This window comes from Bombus bifarius, unplaced genomic scaffold (genome assembly GCF_011952205.1).
Source record: "Bombus bifarius isolate JDL3187 unplaced genomic scaffold, Bbif_JDL3187 scf7180000008000, whole genome shotgun sequence".
Lineage (NCBI taxonomy): Eukaryota > Metazoa > Arthropoda > Insecta > Hymenoptera > Apidae > Bombus > Bombus bifarius.
In genome coordinates this window covers 2,348,208-2,370,198 of record NW_022884379.1, presented here as the reverse complement: position 1 = coordinate 2,370,198, position 21,991 = coordinate 2,348,208, and the positions used below count along the sequence as shown (strand labels likewise).

General features: G+C 36.6%; 1 protein-coding gene across 1 annotated transcript in view; it reads right to left on the bottom strand.

Annotated features, from left to right (window-relative positions):
- Positions 1–21,991, bottom strand: part of LOC117206261 (small conductance calcium-activated potassium channel protein-like) — a gene marked incomplete at its 3' end in the record, with an annotated part of 194,225 nt that overhangs the window by 16,152 nt on the left and 156,082 nt on the right. Inside the window, exon 5 of the mRNA XM_033445429.1 lies at positions 13,042–13,458. Coding sequence (XP_033301320.1) covers positions 13,042–13,458 — 417 coding nt within the window. The remainder of the gene's footprint in view (positions 1–13,041; positions 13,459–21,991) is intronic.

Below are 21,991 nucleotides of genomic sequence, written 5' to 3'. Positions count from 1 at the left end.
CTAGACTTAATCCTCTAAAATGAGTGGCACTCCGGAAAACATGTCAAACCCGCGAGCGCGATAAGGAAGCGCTTCCGGCCGATTCCCTCGAAGATCGCTTTAACGCTTCACAGTTTACCCGAAAGGAAGACATAGGCGATTTGTGAGAAGGTTGTACCGCGATTTGTGGAAACTCATGAAAACTTAGTATCGTGATAGGGTGACACGTCGAAGGATAGATTCTGAACCATTTTTGCTTCGTAGAATTTGATTTGGGAAACTTTTTACGTTAAAAAGGATTAAGTTCAGAAAGACTTAGCTTTACTAATTTAAGATAGAGAGAATTTTATTCCACCGATTTAGAAGTTTTGTCTAAAAAAAGTTCAGTTTTAGAAATTAAGAGTTTAACACGATTTTTTAATAATTAACAAATATAACATTAGCAGATAGGATTTGGGTTAGGGATAGGGAAATTATTTTGTATTTTCAAAATTTATATCGAAAGACTATATAAAAGAATATCGATTATATTACATAAAATTCTTACATTCTTGTTTATAAATCACTACCGATTCTTACTAGGAAAATACTATTCGCGAAATGATCGATGGAAATCGTATTTTAAATTACGAGTGGTTTGACTCAGAACTGTATGGGAAGCGAAACGAATCTCGGTGCTTTCTGAATTCCTCAAATGACAATATACTTTCACCACGGGAGCCTATCTAGTCCTCGTGCCGCTATTTTTCCTCCTCCTCGTGCCATACCAAACGGGGCAGACTCCACGTCCAAAATCGTAAATTGTCGATAGCCCTGCAAACCCTTCCAGACTGCCGCGTTTTGAATTGCAAAACAGAACTCCAAGTAATCGCAAACGAACACAAAAGCGTCGAACCGTTTCGCAAAGCTCGCTTCGAAATCGTGCTTCGAGCCAAGGGGTGATAACACATTTGACAGAAGGGGATTTGAACTCAAACAACCAGCTTTTTTCGTTCTCCTGCCCTTTTCCGTTTCCCTTATAGATTAAACATAACTTAGATCTTTTACAGTGTTTTACACGCATATTTAGTTCGAATTTCATCGAACATAAGAGGCATATAAATTTAACCAATTTATGAAAGCAACACATCGACAATCATATAAATTGTTTTCGAATGAAACGAGCATTTTTGATAAAAATATTAAAATGCATTTTACATTTCACGTTCTTACGTAAACAGATTCAAGAGAAATCTAATTTAAAAACGGTATTGGTAGGAAAAAGTTTCGCTAAATCTGGAATGCGTTTCATTTGAACTAATCTTTATAACATAATAATCAATTGAAATAAATTTGTTTTTAAGTAAAGCCAGCACTTTTGACGAGAATAGTTTATATTTTATATTTGACACTACAAAGAAGATAACATTTTAAAGTATTTCGCAATCGTTCGTGGGATGATTAGAAGTTTAAGCAAGTTACACAGCTTCAAACCCAATAAATACTTCTTTGTTCATGCTTTCTGAGTTGTCTTCCAACGAGGTGCAAACAGGCAGAGCGAACAAAAGGGACCACTAGTTAGAAGGATTAAAAGCAAATTAATCTTCTTGTCGGAATATCAAGTTCCATCGAAGTTTCTTGTTATCGCGCGGAATGAACTGAGAACCTCGTTCCATCGAAATTTTCTACTCCCTTCGTAAGCGTTACGCGGTCGTTTTTGCACCGTGAAATTCGGGAACACCCTCGTTCCTATGTTTATTCATTACCCTCATTAATAAACGTTAACGATCTTCGTGCAGTTCGGCGAACCTCGAGCAAGTCGTTTCACACGAGCAAAAACGACCGGTTGTAATTCTGAAGTTTTGTTTTCTCTCGTCTGGAAGAGCGATCGTGAGGATAAGAAATAGACGAGCCGAGTAGTTGATACGACTTTCAGCCCCTTCTTTCGTTCTTTAAAAAGCGTCAGGGATCCTAAACTTTTATGAATATTACAAATCCAACGAATAAAATTTCTTTCAATTTAGATAATTCTGATTTCGTTAAAACTATCCTATCGCGTGAAACGAATCACACACAAGGAAAATGAAATTCGGTCGCTTAGATTCAACTCGAAACTTGATGATTAGTTGTTCGGTATTGTCGTTGATGGAAGAATTAATGTTTAAATTAACTCAATATCCAATCAAAATTTTTAAATTGCGATCCGAGATTATTTCATCAAGCAACGAAATTGCTTTCTTAGATACAGAATGCCGAAAATTAATCTTAAAAAAGCTTGTCTTTTTTAATTAGTGGTTTACAGTTATATCGATCACTGTAATAGATTACCAACGATTCAGGTGAAATAGTAAGCTCAGTTTTACAATCCCTGGAAAAGAGGGGTCTGTTTTACAACTCTGTGACAGTTTCACATTTTCTTCCCTCGCGTACCTCTTAAATTGGAGATTTCGTAAAACACAGAACGTACTAATGACGGTTCTGTTTGCAAACTCTTCGTTACTGATTTCTGGAGATCTTCGAGTCACAAGACTGAAATATTCGCGAAATAAAGTTTGTTATATTCCTCGTACAGAAGTTTCTTTTTTTTTTTTTGAGCAAAAGATACATTAATGTAGAAAATATTTTTTTTTAATTGTTGTCTTCTCTTGTCGAGTGGTGAAAATGTTCTCTGTTTCAGTATGCAACGTGTCTAAATTTTCTTTTCTTTAAAAAGCATAGTGCAGAAAATATGATAAGTCGAATTGTTTATTTTTTTACAGGGAAATAGTTTTAAAATTTAGGGTACTGACAATTATATTTAAACAAAACTATCTTTCTATTGGTATTGGATACGATTCGTAACGAAGGAAACCAGCAACCTTCTTATTCCGTTCTTGCGTCAGATATCTCGGTTTCCACGACCGATACAGGCTCTCAGGATGCCACGAGTCCTTTTCTCGGCGACAATCTGCTCTACAGGGTTTGCATGTTATGCGAGGATTAGGATCGCTATATTTCGTGGTGTTGGTGGCAGTGGCGAGATACAAATGGTGTCGAAAAAAAATTCGAGTGCTTTTACCCTGGCTTTCTGATAGGGATTAGAGAACAAACCCGGTGCACCGTGTCGACTTATCATCGACTTTTTGCGATTTTATCTAGCGAAAATTCTTTGTACATTGAATAGTTGAAATGTTTAATTATCAGCCGTAAGAAAACGAAGAGTAAACTCTCAATTAAAAACATGAACTTTGTAAAGCTTTTAAATGAATTTCCTTCAGAAGATATTGCAATGTTAAAATTACATACACTTGGAAATCCAACGATTTTCGATAAATATTTTATGAGAAATTGAAAAGTGCAGAAATGTTTAGATTGCACATAATATGCAAAAATATTAAAATATTAAGTTTAATACGATATTAAGCGAAAAGGACGAATTTGCAGATTGGAGGATGGTAGAACAATAAAAGATCGGCATAAAAAATTTCACGGATCTAATGGTGAGCATCAGCCATAAAAATAACTGACCTGAAAACTTTGGGTTTGATGGATTCGTCCTCTTTATCAGGTTCACACTTTATTCAGCTTTTTAGAGCTTATTTAACGAGCGGAAGTATAAGATGCGACAATTTTTCCGAGATCCCTTATATTCATAGAGTGTGATAAAGATATCACGAAGAAGACATAGATATCAATAAACGAGAAACATTCTTTTTCATTTAAGAATAGATCTTAATGTTGAATAATTGTTAATAGAAATCTAAAGATGCAAAACTGGGATACGAACCTATTTCCATCATAATCCTTTTCATCAACTACGTATATACGTATACTATGTATAAGCAGTAAGGTACACAATTAGTGTTTATAATGACCCAGCCAGGATGCGGCACACCTACGTCCATGACGCTGCATTCACATGGTATATGCATAGCGACGTACGCTTAGTTCCCATGTCCATATATGGTGGAACATACCATATTGCCTGTAACTTTAGAACACTAACATCGATTTCGTAAATCACAAAGAGCCGTGTCGTACGAGTTATGGAAAACTAACAGCTCTAATCGTTGAAATTAACACACTTGTTCGTGCAGAAGACGATTACAAGGGTCCGCGTGAATAATTCCTTGGTCAAGTTTTAGTATTAGCATATTATGGCTGTTTGCTCGCGCGCTTAACATAGTGAGAGATTCAACAGGATCGGCTCAGAATTCAGGATCAAAGCTAATGCATTCTGTTACTTCGCGGGTCACGCTTTGCGATTTTGATTGGATTTTATGGAAACATGCCGCGACACAGGAAACGGAACACGTCTTTGAAACTGTTACAGACACTATCCGCTGAATAAAGATTTGTATGTCCTTTAATTGACTGGACCACCTTGTATACGGTATTGCGGCAAGAATTTCACAGGCCGCATTATTAAGATATAAATTAAAATTTTACGAAATTAAATAAAATATTTTATTGCATTTTATAAATATATAATATATGTACATAATTTTAGTAGATTTTATTAAATTCCAATAACACATGGTTTCACACGAATAAATCTTAGGGCAATGTGTCTTCAGTTCTTTTTGATACAAACATTAATTTATGAAATAAATTGTTTAATTAAAGCTACATTTGTTAAATACATAATGAAAGGTTTTAAAACTAGTTTTCTTTGTAATTACGTCATCGTTCGGTAAACCAGATGACAAAGTAAATGGTAAAATTCTGGAACACACAAACCACACCAAAAATGTCAACGATTTTATCGGATTCGTTTTCACCATTTTCGAGAAAGCACCAAGAAAAAGGATGGAACCGTATGAAGTTACAGATAGGGAGGAAGATTACGATCGGACGTGCGGGACAAACAAGCAACGGAGCGAGTTTTATCGCAGGGACAAATGACGCGAGGGTGAATTGTTGTCTTGTTGTCGTAAAGGTTGCAACGGCCCCTTATAAAAAAATCGGTAAGACACGATAGAAATTAATAGAAAAACGTGGAGCGAGCCAGCGAGTGCGGTCTTGGCGCCAGAGGGGATATTTCAAGGGGGATGCACGCCAACGAACATGAACTAGATACTTAAATTTACCTCCACCCCGTTGGTCATTGGCGACTGGCCAATGATACGTGCTGCATGTGGCTGCCACCAATCTACCGCGGTTATCTCCGGTATCTCATATAATAATATGTGTTACGGTAACTTTCCGCTCTGGAACTGAATTTCCTGCAACTACGCGGACATACCGTAGACAGATGGCGGGCAAGGAATTTCACGATGATTTCGAGAATATTGGAATATTTTAGTTTAAATATATTATATTTTAAGTTTGTTGGGAACTTTTTAGCATAATATTTGAAAATTGTTGCCTGAGTGTTCATGAGTTGAACGACAAATGAAACATTTATACATGTTCGTTTCAATCTCTTGTTTTATAATATCGTATAACTGCAGACGGCATGGAGTCTATGCCACGGATTATGCTTTCTATGTCACGGATTATGGTTTCTATACCACAGAAACAAATTATACTTTTATACAAAAATTCAATGTGGATAATAAAATTTCTACAAATCAACGAAGTGCTCGGATACTTACACACAATAATGTAAATGTGTTATGCGTTAAACATCCTTTTTTGAAGGAAGAACATCGAAGAGCCCTATAATTTCGGAAATTCCATTGACTCGACCGATATTCGATCCACTTTAACGTACCATGTACTCCAATATAATCGTACATCCTTGTATAGTTTTCGATATGCACAAACTGCGTTAATAGCATTTCCTATCGGTATAATATTCCCAGCAGCGAATTGCACTCCGTTCCATCGTTAGATATGCACACCTACGCCTCGCGGATTCATAATACCCGGTACATAAAGCACTATGCTGTTCGACGGACCGTATAAACAACCGGCGAGGATTTATCGTTGACGAATATTGACTCCGCTTCATTTCGTCCTAGTCGGTTTGTCAAGAAATAGGACGCCGTCTCTAAGCAGCTCGTGATAGGAAAACCAAACATTCCGACGCAACTGCGTATCGCAAACGTTTACACAGGCGTTCTCATAATTCGATACTCGACTCTACAACGTGACTTATTGGATTCGAATCTTCCGGATTCGCTCATTCTTTTCACTGGAATAGTTGGTATCCGTGACGAGAATAGAAGCGAGGTTAAACACTTGGTGTTGTAAAAATATCAGATATCGTAGCCTTTATAAGACGAATTGTAAAAGTTGTGGTATAAAAGTTAATATCTTTAATTAGAAAATTTTGATTACGAATAACAATTATAAATGACGACGAAAAAAATTCTGATCATTTATATTGGTCACTGGTAACCAAAATTAAATTTTCGTCGTCGACGATTACTCGTAGACACGAAGATTTTAATCATTCATAATCGTTATTCATAATCAGATCAATTAAAAGTTAATACTTTCTAATCGTTTCAGTTTTTGAGTATTTTCTTTGAGATTTATTGATAACTGGCTTCCATTTGGATAAAAATTATTTTCTTTCTCGACGACTTTTTTTCCAAAAAATGTTAAAAATAATTATTATTTTGGATTTCTGAATAAGATAATATACGACACGAATAGCCATTTTAATTAGATTATATTAATAGATAGATATATTAATTAGATTTTTTATTTTTATACTGATTCTTTATATTTTTACCAACAAAATTAAGGAAATGGAATTTAAATAGATTCCATGTACCAAATATCATAATAAATACTCTATTTTAGATATTTTGTACATATTTTCGTATTATACGCGCAGCGTGCAATTTTGCACTAAAAATTTCTCAATACGTAAGTTAACGTATAACAAGTGTTAAATATACTAAAGATGTCTACAAGTGTTCAAATAATTCTCTGAATCTGCATTTAAATTTTTCATAAATAGATAAACAACCGCAGTTTACTGATCTCACTTTGGATAAAACAAGCAAATGAAAGCAATCTTTACATCTTTCAGTGTGAATAACTTATCCATGATGCACAAACCATAAAAGTGTAAATTCGTCCTAACGTAGGGATTTCAGGAGAGTTTAAACAGTATGAAGCATTAATCTTCAGGTTTCATGAAACGTGTAAGCCATTTGACTTTGTTAATTAGTGAGCATTTTGTTCCATGTTTGTCACACGTGAACTGCTCGCGAGAAACACACGAGAGACTCACTTTTGTTGGATTATTCTGCAGCAACTAGCTAACTACTTTCGCCCTTTTGGAGCGTTCTTCGCATTTGTCTTATTCTTTTTCTTACTGTCCTTATGTTTTTTCGTTAATGATAGTCGACAAATGCAAAGGAGTTGATGCAAAAAGAGTTAATGTTGCGCGCACAGCGAGGTGAAAGAGATGGGACTTGTGTTGATTTGACGCGTTTCAGTTTGCGAAGGTATAATTACGTAGAATTAGGAAGTTTTTGCAAGCTTTCAATTAATTTTTTTATGTTGATTAATTTTTTCAGAGATATTTCAGGATATTTCTTAATTTTTTAAAAGATAATATAGAAGAATATATAGACGAAACCACTAACGACCAACTTTAATAAATTTCATTGGCCCATAGCCTCGTCTTTATCGACTGTATGTTGTCTAGTTTTACTGAATTGCGTTGTCTAATGCAGTATGGTATTCCTCTAGTTGGAGACAGACGAGGCTAAAATAAACTAATCTATTCGATCTTGTAAGACTTCTTTTAGAACGACTCAACTGCTGCGTAATAACGTTAGTCACCTGTCATAATTATGACAGTCTTAAACGAATTAAGGGCCAGAATCTACTAGTTTAAAGAATGTCGATATAATGGGAAGAAGTGGGTTTCCAAGTGAAACTTTAGGTTCTCTACGTAAAATTTTCTGACGAATACGTAACTTATACGTCTACTCTATAAATGCCAATTATTAAATCTATCTAATATCTTTGAAATTTTTAAAATATAAAAACTTATAGAATGATAAATTTTCTAGTATTCTTAGAAATGGAAGCAATTTCCCGTGAAATCAATACCTTCTTTAACACGAATCGAGTACGAGTGCGATTGGTACGTTTAATGGCTCGATGTATTCCTTGGGAAACCATAAATTCCACTTGGATGAAGAAGAGGTATTATCGCAACATTTGAATATCGACATTTTCGATTAGCGTAGTAAGTATCGGTTTATCGAGCTCTTCATAGTATAGGAAACATTTGTATCGAATTCCAGAATTTGATCATATAAATCTGTACCTTTGAACCAATATCAGATTCCATGGAAACTATTATACGATACGAGCAACTCTCCATTTGATCCGTTTTTAAAGTCATTAGCCATTAATTGCCAATTACTAGAAATTACCAGTAACATTATCCGTATTATTAAATATCTTTGTCTGTAATAGATTTGATAATAAATCAGATCTTTCTCTCAGTAATTTCACAACTCGCGAAAATCAAATTTTCCACGCGATTTCAACGCAATACCACGGTACAAGAGAAATATGTAATGCAATTCCTCGTCTGCTTTTCAAGGGCTAGTATTCATTTCCGGGTTCTGCCACGTGCTCGCCATTTATTCTTTGTGACAGTGCTCAGCCGCGAGAAACTTGTAGAAGACAATCAACCAATCACGATTCCAACGTTCGAATAAGGAAAAAACCGTAATCAGAGCAGAACATCGGCGAGCAACGACGCATGATCGAATTTCCGGAACGTTAAACCCATGGGATCTTCTCGAAAAAAGGATGATGTATAGCGATTTATTTGTCTTCTCGTGAATTGCCATTTACTAACTGGAATTCATTGGTTAAAATTCAAATGTATTTATGGCGTTAACTTCTAGTAACGATGGTTTTTTGATGATAGTGTAGATATTTCAATGTTTGAAGGTAATACGGATTTCTTTACAGTTTCATCTTACTCGCGGTTCTCCTAAGTGAAACATCTTCTTACATCACTTTTTCTTATCTTTCTCGTGCCAACAATGACACTTCCATATTTTTGTTCCACGTTAAGAAACTATATCTTAGCAATGACAGTTTAAATGAATATCGAACTAGTAAAACTTGCTGCTAATTTCATTATTTATTTGAAATTAATACTACAAACATCTGTAATAATTGTCTTTACTCCGATACATTTTTTAATAGAAATTATTATAAAGTAAAAGAAATTTTAATCTAACGTCTTTCTAAATTTTTAGATTTTATGAAACACGCAGTAATATGATGTGCATATATAGTCACACGAATCCATCGTATCTAGAAGAGCAATGCATAAAAAATGAGACACTCAATGTTCGTGCCGGATGTTCGATTTTCGAAATTTCCTCTTCGAGGGATTTCCAGTGATCCGCGGTATTTGCAAGTCGATGCACGTATCTGCTACTGTAAATTTTCGAGCTCTTCCAAGCGTTACGCACGTTTCCAGACGAATCTGGTAATCGAGGGCGAACAAGCGTAAATATCTCTGTGAGTTTCTTGAAAGGCGAAACGCATATACGGGGTGTGTTATCGGTGTACTAAAAGTAAATGCTGACATACCTTACGTTCTTTACATCGAATGTAGCCGTCTTAGGTCTACCGACTTCGTTTACTCGAAATCAATTTTATCGCGTAGATCGATCTGAATTATTAATACACCTTTCACATAATATTTGTTCACTAAACTATTGAATACTATTTCACTGTTGGTTACTAAATTCTCATTCAATCGAACGTAACGTAACGTGACGTGAAAATTTATGAGATTTTATGAATACAGCAAAATAATAAAATTATAACAATACAATTTTACATGGAAACAATGTTGCACGATCAAAATTTATAAATTTATATATGGCAGAAATATAAATTCTGAATGTACAAATTTATCATTTTTTATATATGTGAAATATCATTTCGTAATAGAAATTAAAAATTTCTCAGATTCTTCTACTATGTGTAAAACAAAGAATTAATTTTCATTTTTCTTTATCCAATTCCTGCCACCAATTCAAAATTACTATACTCTAAACGTTTCTTCTATAATATCAGAAGCTTCTATCAGCAATCCGCTTCATAGTTTATAGAACACCGTATATAAGGGATTCCGGTCGACCAGAGCTCCCCTAAAATGTATGGTTTGGCCCAGAATCCCGCCAGCATATTCGAGGCCAGAAAGAAAGGGAGCAATCGAATGCACCCTCCTGGCCTTCTTTCTCAAGCTAGCTGAGACACACATAGACACACACACACACACACAGAGCAGAATATTTCCTTCCTACTTGTAGTCAAGCTTCCCACTCCATTACCAATATTGTTAATCTATTCGTTGCTTCTTGGCGCCAGTTCAGAGAGATTGCCACGGTCAACAGCGTAATTCAGTCGTCAACCGTGTTCCTTTGCTCACACTAGATTTAACCAATCCGACGGCCGATGATTAGTGAGAGGATGAAGTAGGTGGTTGGAAAAACAGCGACATCGTTGACGTTTCCGTTGAACCGGCTGAAAGATTCGAGCGATCGAAAGAATTCGGAAAATAAACAACACAATAACTCATGCCAAATTGGATTGACTCGCGCTATCCTATTTATTCAGTTGCTGTGAACAGCTGATTTATTGCGTTTCAGGTATATCTCATTTTTGAATATACAGACGAAATAAAGGATTATTTGGAAGATTGTAATGTTTGGGATGGGAAAAGGAGTCTTCGATAGTTGTATGAATTTTTTTATTGGTCGTTGGGAAAATATATCATACGGATTTTTTAATAATAAAAAATTGATTTCTAATAATGAAATTGCAATTTCAATGGGCTATATCGTAAGATCCTAAGATATTGCAAGTTTCTAAAGGTCGAGATTTATTTTTACTTGAGAAAATTTATGGCAAAATTTATAAACAATCTATGAAATTATGATTTTAATAGGATATTTCTACGTAATTAATTGATTTGTTAAGGAAAATTGTTCGATGCGTTTAGATACGATACAAGAAACAATCGAGGAAATATTTTTACGGTTAATGTGAAGTAGAATAAGAAATAAAGCAAAATAAATGGAATATTCTCTGGGATTCTCTGCAACTGTCTATCGACGCTCACTCGTAACATTTAATTAACATATCAGATTGTTATTTAATTGCGGGAACGGTGACTTAAACGGCTTTGGCAACACTTTCAAAGTGGCAGACATTCAGTTTATCGAATCGCCGCGCCCGTTGATGGGCAAAATGCAGGTTAATTGAACGAAACGCGAGCAACTTTGAATTAGCGGGAAAATGAAGAGCTTCGAATCGAACCATTTAAAAGAGACCATTAAAAGAAAAAGCTACATCGTTGTCAAGGAAAGCAATGTCGGTGACAAAATGAACGATTCACTCGCTTTCATTTCTAGGAATATTCAATCAGCTATTCTTTCTATAGAATTATAATACGAAATTTAATTGGAGGAGATTTCCTACTTAAAAAAAAGATGAAATTAATTCTTAGCACAAAAAGAAGTTTCTTAATTTACGTTTTTAATGGAGTAACATCTTGAGTTAGCGATTTGGCACTTGAAACGGGTACTTATGTCGTTCCGCTAGGAAAACACGTGATCATCGCATTTCTAGAAACTAGAAACGTTACTGGTAGACACGTTTAATACATCCCTTGGGACATAAGCTACTCAGAGGTAAGATTAAAATTCATCGTCACGCGCATTTAACAATCGTGTAATGAGAAAACATAAAAGCTTTCTCAGCTTATCTCTCGTCATTTACTAAATGTTTTTCCTACACTAGATGTTTTTCGTACGCTAAAGCATTATAGCAGCAAAATATAAAAATTGCACGAAGGTCACTTCAAAAATGTGACGTTATAAGATTGCTTCAATGTCAATACAGTGCTTTATACGTTGATATGTTCTTCGTACGATAGTAGGATAAAGAAAAATATCAAGGATTAAAGAATACGCAGATAAGAAGAAGCGAATAAAAATAAGTGTGAAATATGCAGATACAAAATGTGAATATCAATGTGATACAACAAACAATTGAACAGTGTATGACGCGACGAAATAAGCATGTTCGCAACAAAGAATTACGCATTTGAGTCGTATACCGGAAAATTAAAGAATGAAGATAGTAGTCGCGTCAAAATATAGCCATTGAGTCGTAAGCGCGTCTTATTATACGCTAAATGGCCGTAGTCGTTAATTCCATAACGAGAGCGTGACTTTGAAAAGTTCCGAGCGGATTTACATAAGGAACGCGTCAGCTTTGAACGCTCAGCTAACGAGAGAAACTGATCGCGAAGTTGGCCGGCTGAATCGATTAAGAAGTTGGCAAGAAAACCCATACCTGAGCTCGTCTTCTTGCACTCGCGAAAATCTGGAGTATAGAAATGGAAACGGTCTGTTCGTAGCAGACTCTGTTTTTTATAGTAGGATTATAGCAAGCATTCGAGAAAATTGAACGCTTTTAAAGTTTCCGTGGTGCTGATAAAGTACAGGCTCTTATGCAAATGATCATAGTTCGATTAAGAATATCGTTGCATCTAATATTCGTTTCTTCCATAAGGTTAATTGAGATTACATTTTTTTAAACGAAGTTAGGTTGCAAAATAACTTCTAGGGAACACGTACTCGTCGATTGATGATTCGATACTTGATGAAACTATGTCTTTATGAAACAATTTCCACCCAGAAGCCTCAATTTCCATACGAACTACTTAATACTTATTAAAATTCGCTAAAAAATCAGATGTCGTTTATCAGTTTTGATAACCGTAGTGCATTTAATCTTCGATGAAATTTGGAAGGAGCTCAGGCATCGTTTATCAATATCGATAATTTCACACCATTCAAACAGCATTACATAATTAAAACTCGCAAGAAAATCAAGCACCATCCATCAACTTTGTTAATCGTAAACCATTCAATCTTCGTTAAAATTCACAAGAAAATTAGGCATCATCTGTCTATTTCGATAATCGTAAACCATTTAATCATCGTTAAAACTTACAACATAATTAAACACCATCTACCACAATGCGATACAGCTGGCCAAACGTTAACGACCTTTCATCCTGCACCAAACCCAACAGGAAGAGCCCCAATAACCAAAGCAAACGAAGAATGATCATCGACTCACCTTGGTGTAGACTCCGGCGCTGGACAGTTCGTTCTCGATGACCATCACGATAATGCCGAACATGCCCATGACGAGCGCGTAGTCGCTGATGCGTTTCCGCTTCTCGAACAGGGCCTTCCTTCTGCCGAGCCGGTAGCCAACGTTCGGTTTGTGCTTTGAGCCCGGTCCTATGCTGCCCGATGGTCCTTTCACCTGGCCACCGCCGGCTAGCACGCGGTCGTCCACGTACCGTGGGTACTCCGAGTGGACGCCGACCAGGGCGATACCGGCGTCCTCGCCGGTTCCGGTAGCGCCACCGCTACCGCAACCAGCACCCCCGGCGCCACCCCCGGCGCCCCCCACGCCGCCCCCACCGGCCACGCCACCGCTGTTCTTCATCGCCCCCGGGATCGAGAGTGTCGACACTGGCTTCCGTAACTGAAACAACCAGGGGCACTCTGTTAACAACAATAATATAGCTAGCTGGATTCTACCTACGGCTTGGATCATGGCGATGGAACGATGGTGTTCCTTGAGGAGGGAAAAAATGGTGGAAGAGGATATTGTTGGGATGGAAGTTTATTAATAGACTACAGGTTTTTATGCATTTACTGGCCTGAAGTTGAACATGCAAGAATATATAAAATGTTTAAAGCACGGTATTTCTTGTAATATTTAGTAGTTAAGTTATTTAGATTCCACTTTTCTCATTTTATATTCATAAAAATATGAATTTGCATAAACATCCGCAGTCTGTTTAATAGGGTTGCCTCAGGTGAGACGATTGAAGGAAGAGGTATTAAATGGAGGTGATTAGAAGACAGCACGGAGATACGAGAAGTACCGCTCTCTATCGCTGACCATATTTGTCATTCTGTCATGTTTACATATATAACGCTTGTGGTGAATAGGCGTGCTTATCTCTGTTGTATTGTCTATGTACTGTACAGTATTATGCAGAAATTAGAATATGACCGGGCAAAGGAATGCGGGTCTGATTGATTACTTTTGATAAATCCGATACAATCTTGAAGATAAGCACGCGTATTATCACAATAAGATTACATGTGTAGTGTAATGACGAGCGATGGCGAATAGCACGTAACTGGCTTGCCCCTGTGCTATGTCATTAACAATCTTCTCATCAAGGATAGCGATGGTATGGACTGGTGTACATAGTGGGATAGATTTTGTTGTGTGATGAAAATTAGAATAGAAGAAGATAAGATGAGTAGAATATAGAATACTACGTAGGTTGAGTTTGATAGAAATTAGAAACTCATTGCAAGGATTTTTATGCGATAGGAAATTTATAGGTTTAGAAGAATATACCTAATTGAAGGGAAGAAATGCTCCACGAACATATTTCTGAATTAAAATTCAAATTAATTTGAAGACTTTTATTGGTGTACTTTTTCGTTGGTGTTTTTTAACATTACTTTAATTCTACATAAATTGTATAGCATTAACCTTGTAAATAATCCCGTAACGTAATATGATGAGAATATAAAATAGACCATATAAAGGAATAAAATAATAAGCCTTTGTCTGAAATTATTAGAAAAGACAATTCTTTGAAGTCAACTGACAAATGGAGCAAAATCGTTGGAAGAAAAGGGTTCAACACGTCGACTTAATGTCAGAAATAATGTGCTTCTGAAACGGGAGTCTAGTTGAAAAGCAGCGCACCAGTGTTTCGAGACCGTCAAACCAAACGGAGCTTTTCTAGGTTAATGCCACTTGCCTGAGCGAAGAAGTAAAACAGTGATGGTTCGGAAGAAATGTGCGGACATATGGTGGCAAAATGCTTATTGCAGTGTAAACCTTGTTGCAAGAAACGTTCGAAACATCGAAGGAAAATGATCCACCGTTAACGAAGACATAAAGGATCGCGAAAGGACGAATCCCACGGAAGAATGAAATTAGATTACTACTTTAAATTAGATCATACTTCGTTTACACTAACGTCTACTATTTTAATATCCAACTGTGGAATAATTAAAAGTATAATTAAAAGTAAATAATAAAAAGAGTAATTAAAAGTTTACTCTATTTCTATAAAATTCGTAAACTGTAACGTTAAGACACGAGGATGATACTTTTTACTATTTTCCATATATACTACTACGCAGATATTTTAAGATTTAAATAGCACAGCTTGCATTAATATAGACAAGTTTCCTATCAATTCAGAAGGATCTCCTTGATCTAACTTATAATTCAAAAATTAAACTAAGAGGCGTAATGTAATCAGTTTGAAGAAAACATTGGTCGTTCCTCGATTGTCGCCTTGTCTTTATTATCCAATAAAATATTTCTCCATTCGAGCAAACTCCTTGCTATTGTTCTTTTATGACGGCAAACAAAATTTGTCCCGTTAAGTGTAAAATATTAAATGGTCATAAAAATCGTGCAAGTTGTCGAATCGGGCGTTGTTCCTCGCTTCTGCGTTTAATATGAAACCTAATCGGGAAGAACGCGGGGACGAAGTACGAGTATGAAACAAGAAGTTCAAGAAGAAGATAATGGTGAATCGTTTTACGTGTAGATTCATACGGGACGTTAATTCTTACTTAAAAGCGAAATAAGACGGCGGTGCTAAAGTTTAAGAGAGCGATGTTCATGGTTGAAACGTTTGATGAAATAAACACGGTAGAAGTAAACGGAAGAGAATGTGGAAAGCTTGGAATTCGGAGCGACGACAGGCTACGTTTACGAGCGTAGCACGATTCGGTTCGCGTGAAAATCCGGTCAAGGAGACATCGACGACGATCGGCGTCGTCCCGCGTGAACCTTGGAATCTCGATTGGCGGAGATCGATCGTGTTTAGTACATGCTGGTAAATGGTAAGTGGTATTCAGAACGGAAAGCAGCGACTTCGAACGGGAAATAGCTTTATTCCTAGAGTGCACTTTCAACCTATGAAAAATTGAACAAGATTTTCTACATAATAACGTAAGATAATGGCTCTGTATATGAAGAGTATTCTACCCCTACTGCCAGAGGGATGAACGTTGGAAAACACAAGCCTCGAAAATATAGTTGATAGAACGAATATAACATGGTATAAATAATATAAATTATCCCACTTACTTTTATTTACACATGAGGTGTGTCTATTCAAACAGTGAAGTGAGTTTAGTTTACATTGACCCCAGTAGAAAATTCTAACCTTCTCTCTGTCCTTTAATCTTTCTTTGCCTTAATTACCGAGCCACACGCGCAACAGAATTCTAATTATACGAAGCGTACAACAGATGTTATAATATAGTAAATTATATAAAACTAGAACAGTGTCGCGTTACAGAATTAGCAATTAGACCGCGCAACGTTTGAATTAATTCAACCTATTTCCTCCATAAAACGAATTACAAAGGAGGTCATATTACGGAAGCAATGTAGAAAAAGTAGACAAGCTTCGACGTGAAATGCATTCCTCTCCATTTCCGTCTCATGACCCGTCCGCGCGAATTAATCTCATAAACCCGTCTGCTCCAACATATTCGCAAAATTTTTCCCTAGATCCAGTTCTCGTCTTGAAAAAAGAAACCAAAAAAAACCAACTTCTTCTTGGACTTTTTCATCCGTCTCCGTAACCATTGTCTGTATCATGAAACGACAAAGCGTACGTACCAGACATTCAGCGACGTTTAGCCGTCCCTTTGTCACCGACCGACATACGGTACGACGAAACACGAACGAAAATTCCGCGCGTCGAGAAAGTTATCGTTGCGCTTTTAATAGCGCGTGACAGTGCGCACAAAGACGCTTTCGTGGAACAATAACGTAGGCCGAAACGTGCGTCCCCGTTCCAGACAACGAAATCGACCAACAAAGACTGCCTCGTGCGCTAAATTGCATTTCCATACACCAAGAATACCGATGCGCGCGAAACAACGAATATTTGAACGTTAAGAGTGACACCGTACGGAAACCATAGCGGGGATGTATTCATCCTTTCGAAATTAAGTGATTCTCCATTTTGCACATATGCCTGCTGATCCGTAAGATCAAACACGATCGATAATGTTGTTAGTCGACAGATGTCTTGTTGATCAATGATATTGATCGTGCCGTACAAATATTAACAACATTACTGATCGTGTACGATCAACATTGAAACGATAATTGGTATTGTGGTTGGAGATTGACGAATCTTCTGATACATATTTTGAAACGTTAGCGTTAATTGTATATAGTACCAGGATATTGATAATAATATTTATTAGTTGTGTAATGTCGAAGTTTAATATTTTATTAAACAATCTTCGTAATATTAATGTCGCGTCTACGTTGGATTTGTTTGTGAACAATTTACAATTCGTAAAATTTCGGGTCAAAATAAAAATCTATCCATACTCTTATTGTTTCTTGGAAATAGTTAAGAATACACGAAAGTTGTATACACGATACACACATATACGATACACTGTATATATACAGTAACCTATGAAAATATTTGAACGCTTATAGAAACTTTGTTATGCGTGACATTTAAAATCTGAAAATCAACAGAAATACATATATCGTGTCTCTACGAGTATAATCATCGTACGGTAAATCGTAAATAACATTATATCACGTGTAATCGTGTAAGATATTGGAAACATTATTGTCAATCTCCATTAACCAATATCATTTTATTATTAATCGTACGAGCTTTTAGTCCAACCCTCTTCCGAATCGATTTTTTTATCACTTTTTCGTCTCCTATCGCGAAAGGGAGCCGAGAATGCCGCCAACGGTAGGTACAGACGCCTCAAGGCGGAAAAATTTGGTTGATACTGCGCCGCGAGCGGAAGCAGAAACGCGACGTGGAAATAGAAATACCATCTACCGAAGCACGGCGTGTGATATAGAAACGCGGCGCGGGAAATGTACGACGAAAAAAAAAGATGGGTTGTATTTCGTGAAAATAAATGGCGAACGAAGAATAATGGGATTTAAAAGCATGAGTAGCAGATGCACGGTAAATATGAAGTACAGTTACGTGCAGAGTACACGTGACTGGAAAACGTGACCCGAAGGTATATCAGAGGAAGGAAGAGCAGACACTTTCGATGTTTCCTTGGCGTAACGAGTAGGATGCTTGTCTCTGACAACCTTAGGGTTCACTGACAAAGTTGGAGTCTTAGTTGTGACTTGTGATAGACGTTCAGAACTCAACTCCGAAATAATTCGATGTTTTTCAAGAATTTGGAGATTCAAATCATCTGGAATATGATTTTGAAGCTGGGAACTCTCGAAAGTCCCTGCACTCCATCTACGATTCTTAGGAAAATTTTTCGTATAACATATACAATATATACGTAAAAGTTTTCAATGATAAGCTTCCAGATACTTCGTGGACCATTGCGAATGTATTTGTAGTATACTCGAACATTTCAGACTGTCATTAATACGTTTTGTCAATGGACAATGTGCTTGGACAAAAATATACATATGGAAAATGTGCTTGTAAGGTAATGAATATTTACGAAACTCTTAAAATCTATCGAAACTTACAAGATTTTCAAACTTATCAAGTTTGCTGGCTGTTCAGAAATTATCAAGACTTTCAAGAGACTTTTAAAAGAAACATGTTCGAAATGATTTGAATTTTTTCTCTCATATACTCATTTTTCGCAAATTTTCGGATCCGGTAAGTTTACTGTAAGACACGTATAAATATTGGAGTAATGGGAGGAAAGTAAGTGGTGTGGCATGTGCTCGCCTAGGTTTATAAGATACAGTGGATAAAAAATGTATTTCGAGTCTCTGGTGGTGGATGCTGAAGGGAAGATGTATGTAGTATTGTCCAGAGAGAAAGAGGGATCTTCGTGGATGAAGCGTATATACGTACATGGCAAGCTAGAAGGAAATAAAAGAAAAATGCACCGCCACGTACGATCCAGTGGATTAAGCGGGAATAAAAAGAGAATATAATATTCCATATAAAAGACAAATATATTCTCGGAACGATACGGAGATAAAGAGATATAGAAGAATATATATACATAGGTAAGGAACGTGTAGAAAAGAAAGGGAGAACTATTGGATTGGTTAAGGGAAATGTAATATACAATGATAACAATACAAGAACAAAGGAAAAATACAGACAAAAAGCACACGAGGAAAGATATGAAAAACGATGTTCTGCTGGTGAAATGTTGCAGCGTTATCAAGAAAAACATTGCACGTACGAATTAAATTTCGCAAACGTGGAGAAGGAAAATTCATTAAGGACGTAATTAAAAAGAGATACGTTAAGGAGGAAGAAAATTATGGGCAAAAATAGGAACGTAAGAATAAATGGTTAAAAAATCCTGCAACAATTTTGATTTTGAATGTGCACAATGGCACACTTATGTCAGGCGGGTAATCCAAGTTATGCGTACGGCTTGCGGAGCTAAAAACTTAATTCGCGGTGATGAATTTTCATTCCGAAAGCAGCGCAGTACAACCAGCAGAAGCGCTTAAATGCTCCCCTCCTTCTGTTTCCTACGTCCATCATCCCCTGTGCCCCTTTTTCGCTAATGAACGGTAGATGCAGCTCTGCAACTGCAACGACCCTCCCGCCAGTGATGCAACTTCATTTAATCTCAAGAACATCAAGCTGTCTCTTTCAATTCCGCTCGGTTTCAATTACGTTCGTACTCGACAACAGTCAAGTTTGCTGTGATGATAGATCGGAATCATTTTTGCTGCCATAAACGTCGACGTTTTCAGCGGGAAGTTACATATATCTGTGCAATGGACATTACCGCTGCTGAATTTAGCGCGCGTCGATGGGAAATTTCCTGGTTGCACTTTTTACCGCGTTTTCTTCTTTCTCTCTTGTTTGAGGTGGCAATTGACGTAAATAATGCACGTTGTAACGTGACAGGTATATAACGGTATGTTAAGATTGTGAAGAATTAAGAAATGAAAGCTTTAGCTTTCTGATGAGATATACCTACACTTTCGTTCATAAATCTCGGAATACTCGACGATTTGAAACATGATAAAATCTTCAAAACGTAGTACAATTTAGTTTTAGTTAATTTATAATGCATACGGCTAACGGGTATTAATTTCGTTTCATAATTACGATATCAATTTGTGTTTATATTAATAAGGGATCATTCACAATGTATATCTCCAATTTCAATGGAATTGACGTATGCTGTAGTTTTCGCAAAAATAGTTGTCGCTCATTTTTTCACGTATTGACACGCTGAAATGGCGAACGCCAAAGTTGAGAATCGTAAACACTTTTCATGGAATATCTCCGAAATTAATAGATTTAGGAAAATGGTTTGTATATAAGGGTGCTTGTTTTTAATCAAGGAATCTAGGTTTAACATATCGACATAAGAGAACGTATGAAATCAACTACACTTTATTCTCGAAACATCTCATTGAAATCAAACGATTATGCTACGAACGTGAAAGCTCTCGCGTGAATTGATAGGCCTAATTCCAGTTCGTAATTTTTACTCACGAAGACAACGTATCTTCCATTAGCATCCCGTCGTTCTCTTCGAATTTGTTCTGGAGTAACAAGGGCAAACCGTGAAGCCAGCAGTCATATCGCCCAGTAATCTCAGGATTTCATAGGTCTAATTAAGATAGTTTTGCGCAACCAGAGCCGTTGCGCTACCTTCGGTTATTAAATCAAGCATACCTTAAGAAATTGCTCGTGTTTCTCGAACTTCCGTCGCGGAATTCAAAAGTTTCTTTTCTCACCGGCGATATGACAATTTTATCACGCGCACAGCACGAGATTGAATTCCCCTTCCTTCCGACGTTTATCGTTGTTAGAAATACAAAATTCGACCGTCTCGACTCCTTGAATCCTCGAGTTTTCTCGTCTGAGATACTTGAGCTCTTTGCAACTGCTTTCGTGTCGCATCTTGGAAATTGCACTGGTTCACCGAAGTATTGGAACATTTCTATGCATATTTAACGAATAGGTATATTATGTGTGTTATACGAGACTTTTAGAAATTTCATTGATAAAGTTCGGAACTAAATCTGGAGACGTACATGGAAGTTACAGAATGTTTGACGCAAATATATGTACGTACGTTTTGCGAAGATCACGATAGTATTTAAGCAGTCAGTTACCCATCGTACGAATACGTCTTCATATTCAATGGAATTATTATTGTAACTATTATTATATTCTTAAGATGATTATATGCTGTACTATAATTATATATAATTGTTTACGAAATATAAGTTGGCAGTAAATATTTTGTATCTTTCATATACCATTCTACATTGATTTCAAATATAACGCACATGATATGTATATAGAAGGTTTCTATGGTAAAGGTCCACGTATTTTCGTATGTGTACATCACGTAGAAACACATTTACTTTTGAAGTATATTATTTATCACGCTTATCGCTTCTGACATGTTCCTTACACCAGGAATATCCTTGCCATATGTATGTAAATATATCGTCAAGATATGCAAAGATCCACGAGTGGACTGAATTCGCGTTTTCTTTTTGGATCAAAATGCAGTTTTATCGCCACGGTGTGCAAAAATATAGTCCAAAGATGCACAATTCTGATCTTCTTCTTGGGTCATTGTTATTCGAAACGGAGTTTCAAAATTCAAAGGAAACACTGTAAGGCTTCCTCTAACGCCATACTGTATAGGATTATTCTCACGCTAATTGAATTGCCTTGCCGAATCAACTAGAGACATTCATTTAAGGAATAAGTGTCTTCCATTTTCCCTCTATTTGAAATCTACGAGTACTAGTGTTTAGCAAAGTAGCCAATCCATCGAGAAAATGGGCAGCAAAGTGACGCGCGGTCAGCCATCGAGATTAGGATGATTCTACTTCGCGATTACAAGACGCGAGTCGAACGATTTCGCGGCAGACCGACCCTATGACCTTTCCTCGTGCCAGACGAAGTGGTGGAGGTAAGATGGGTCGTGTTATTGAGGAAGGACAGAAAGGAGAATATAGAAATGGGGATGGTAGTCATGGA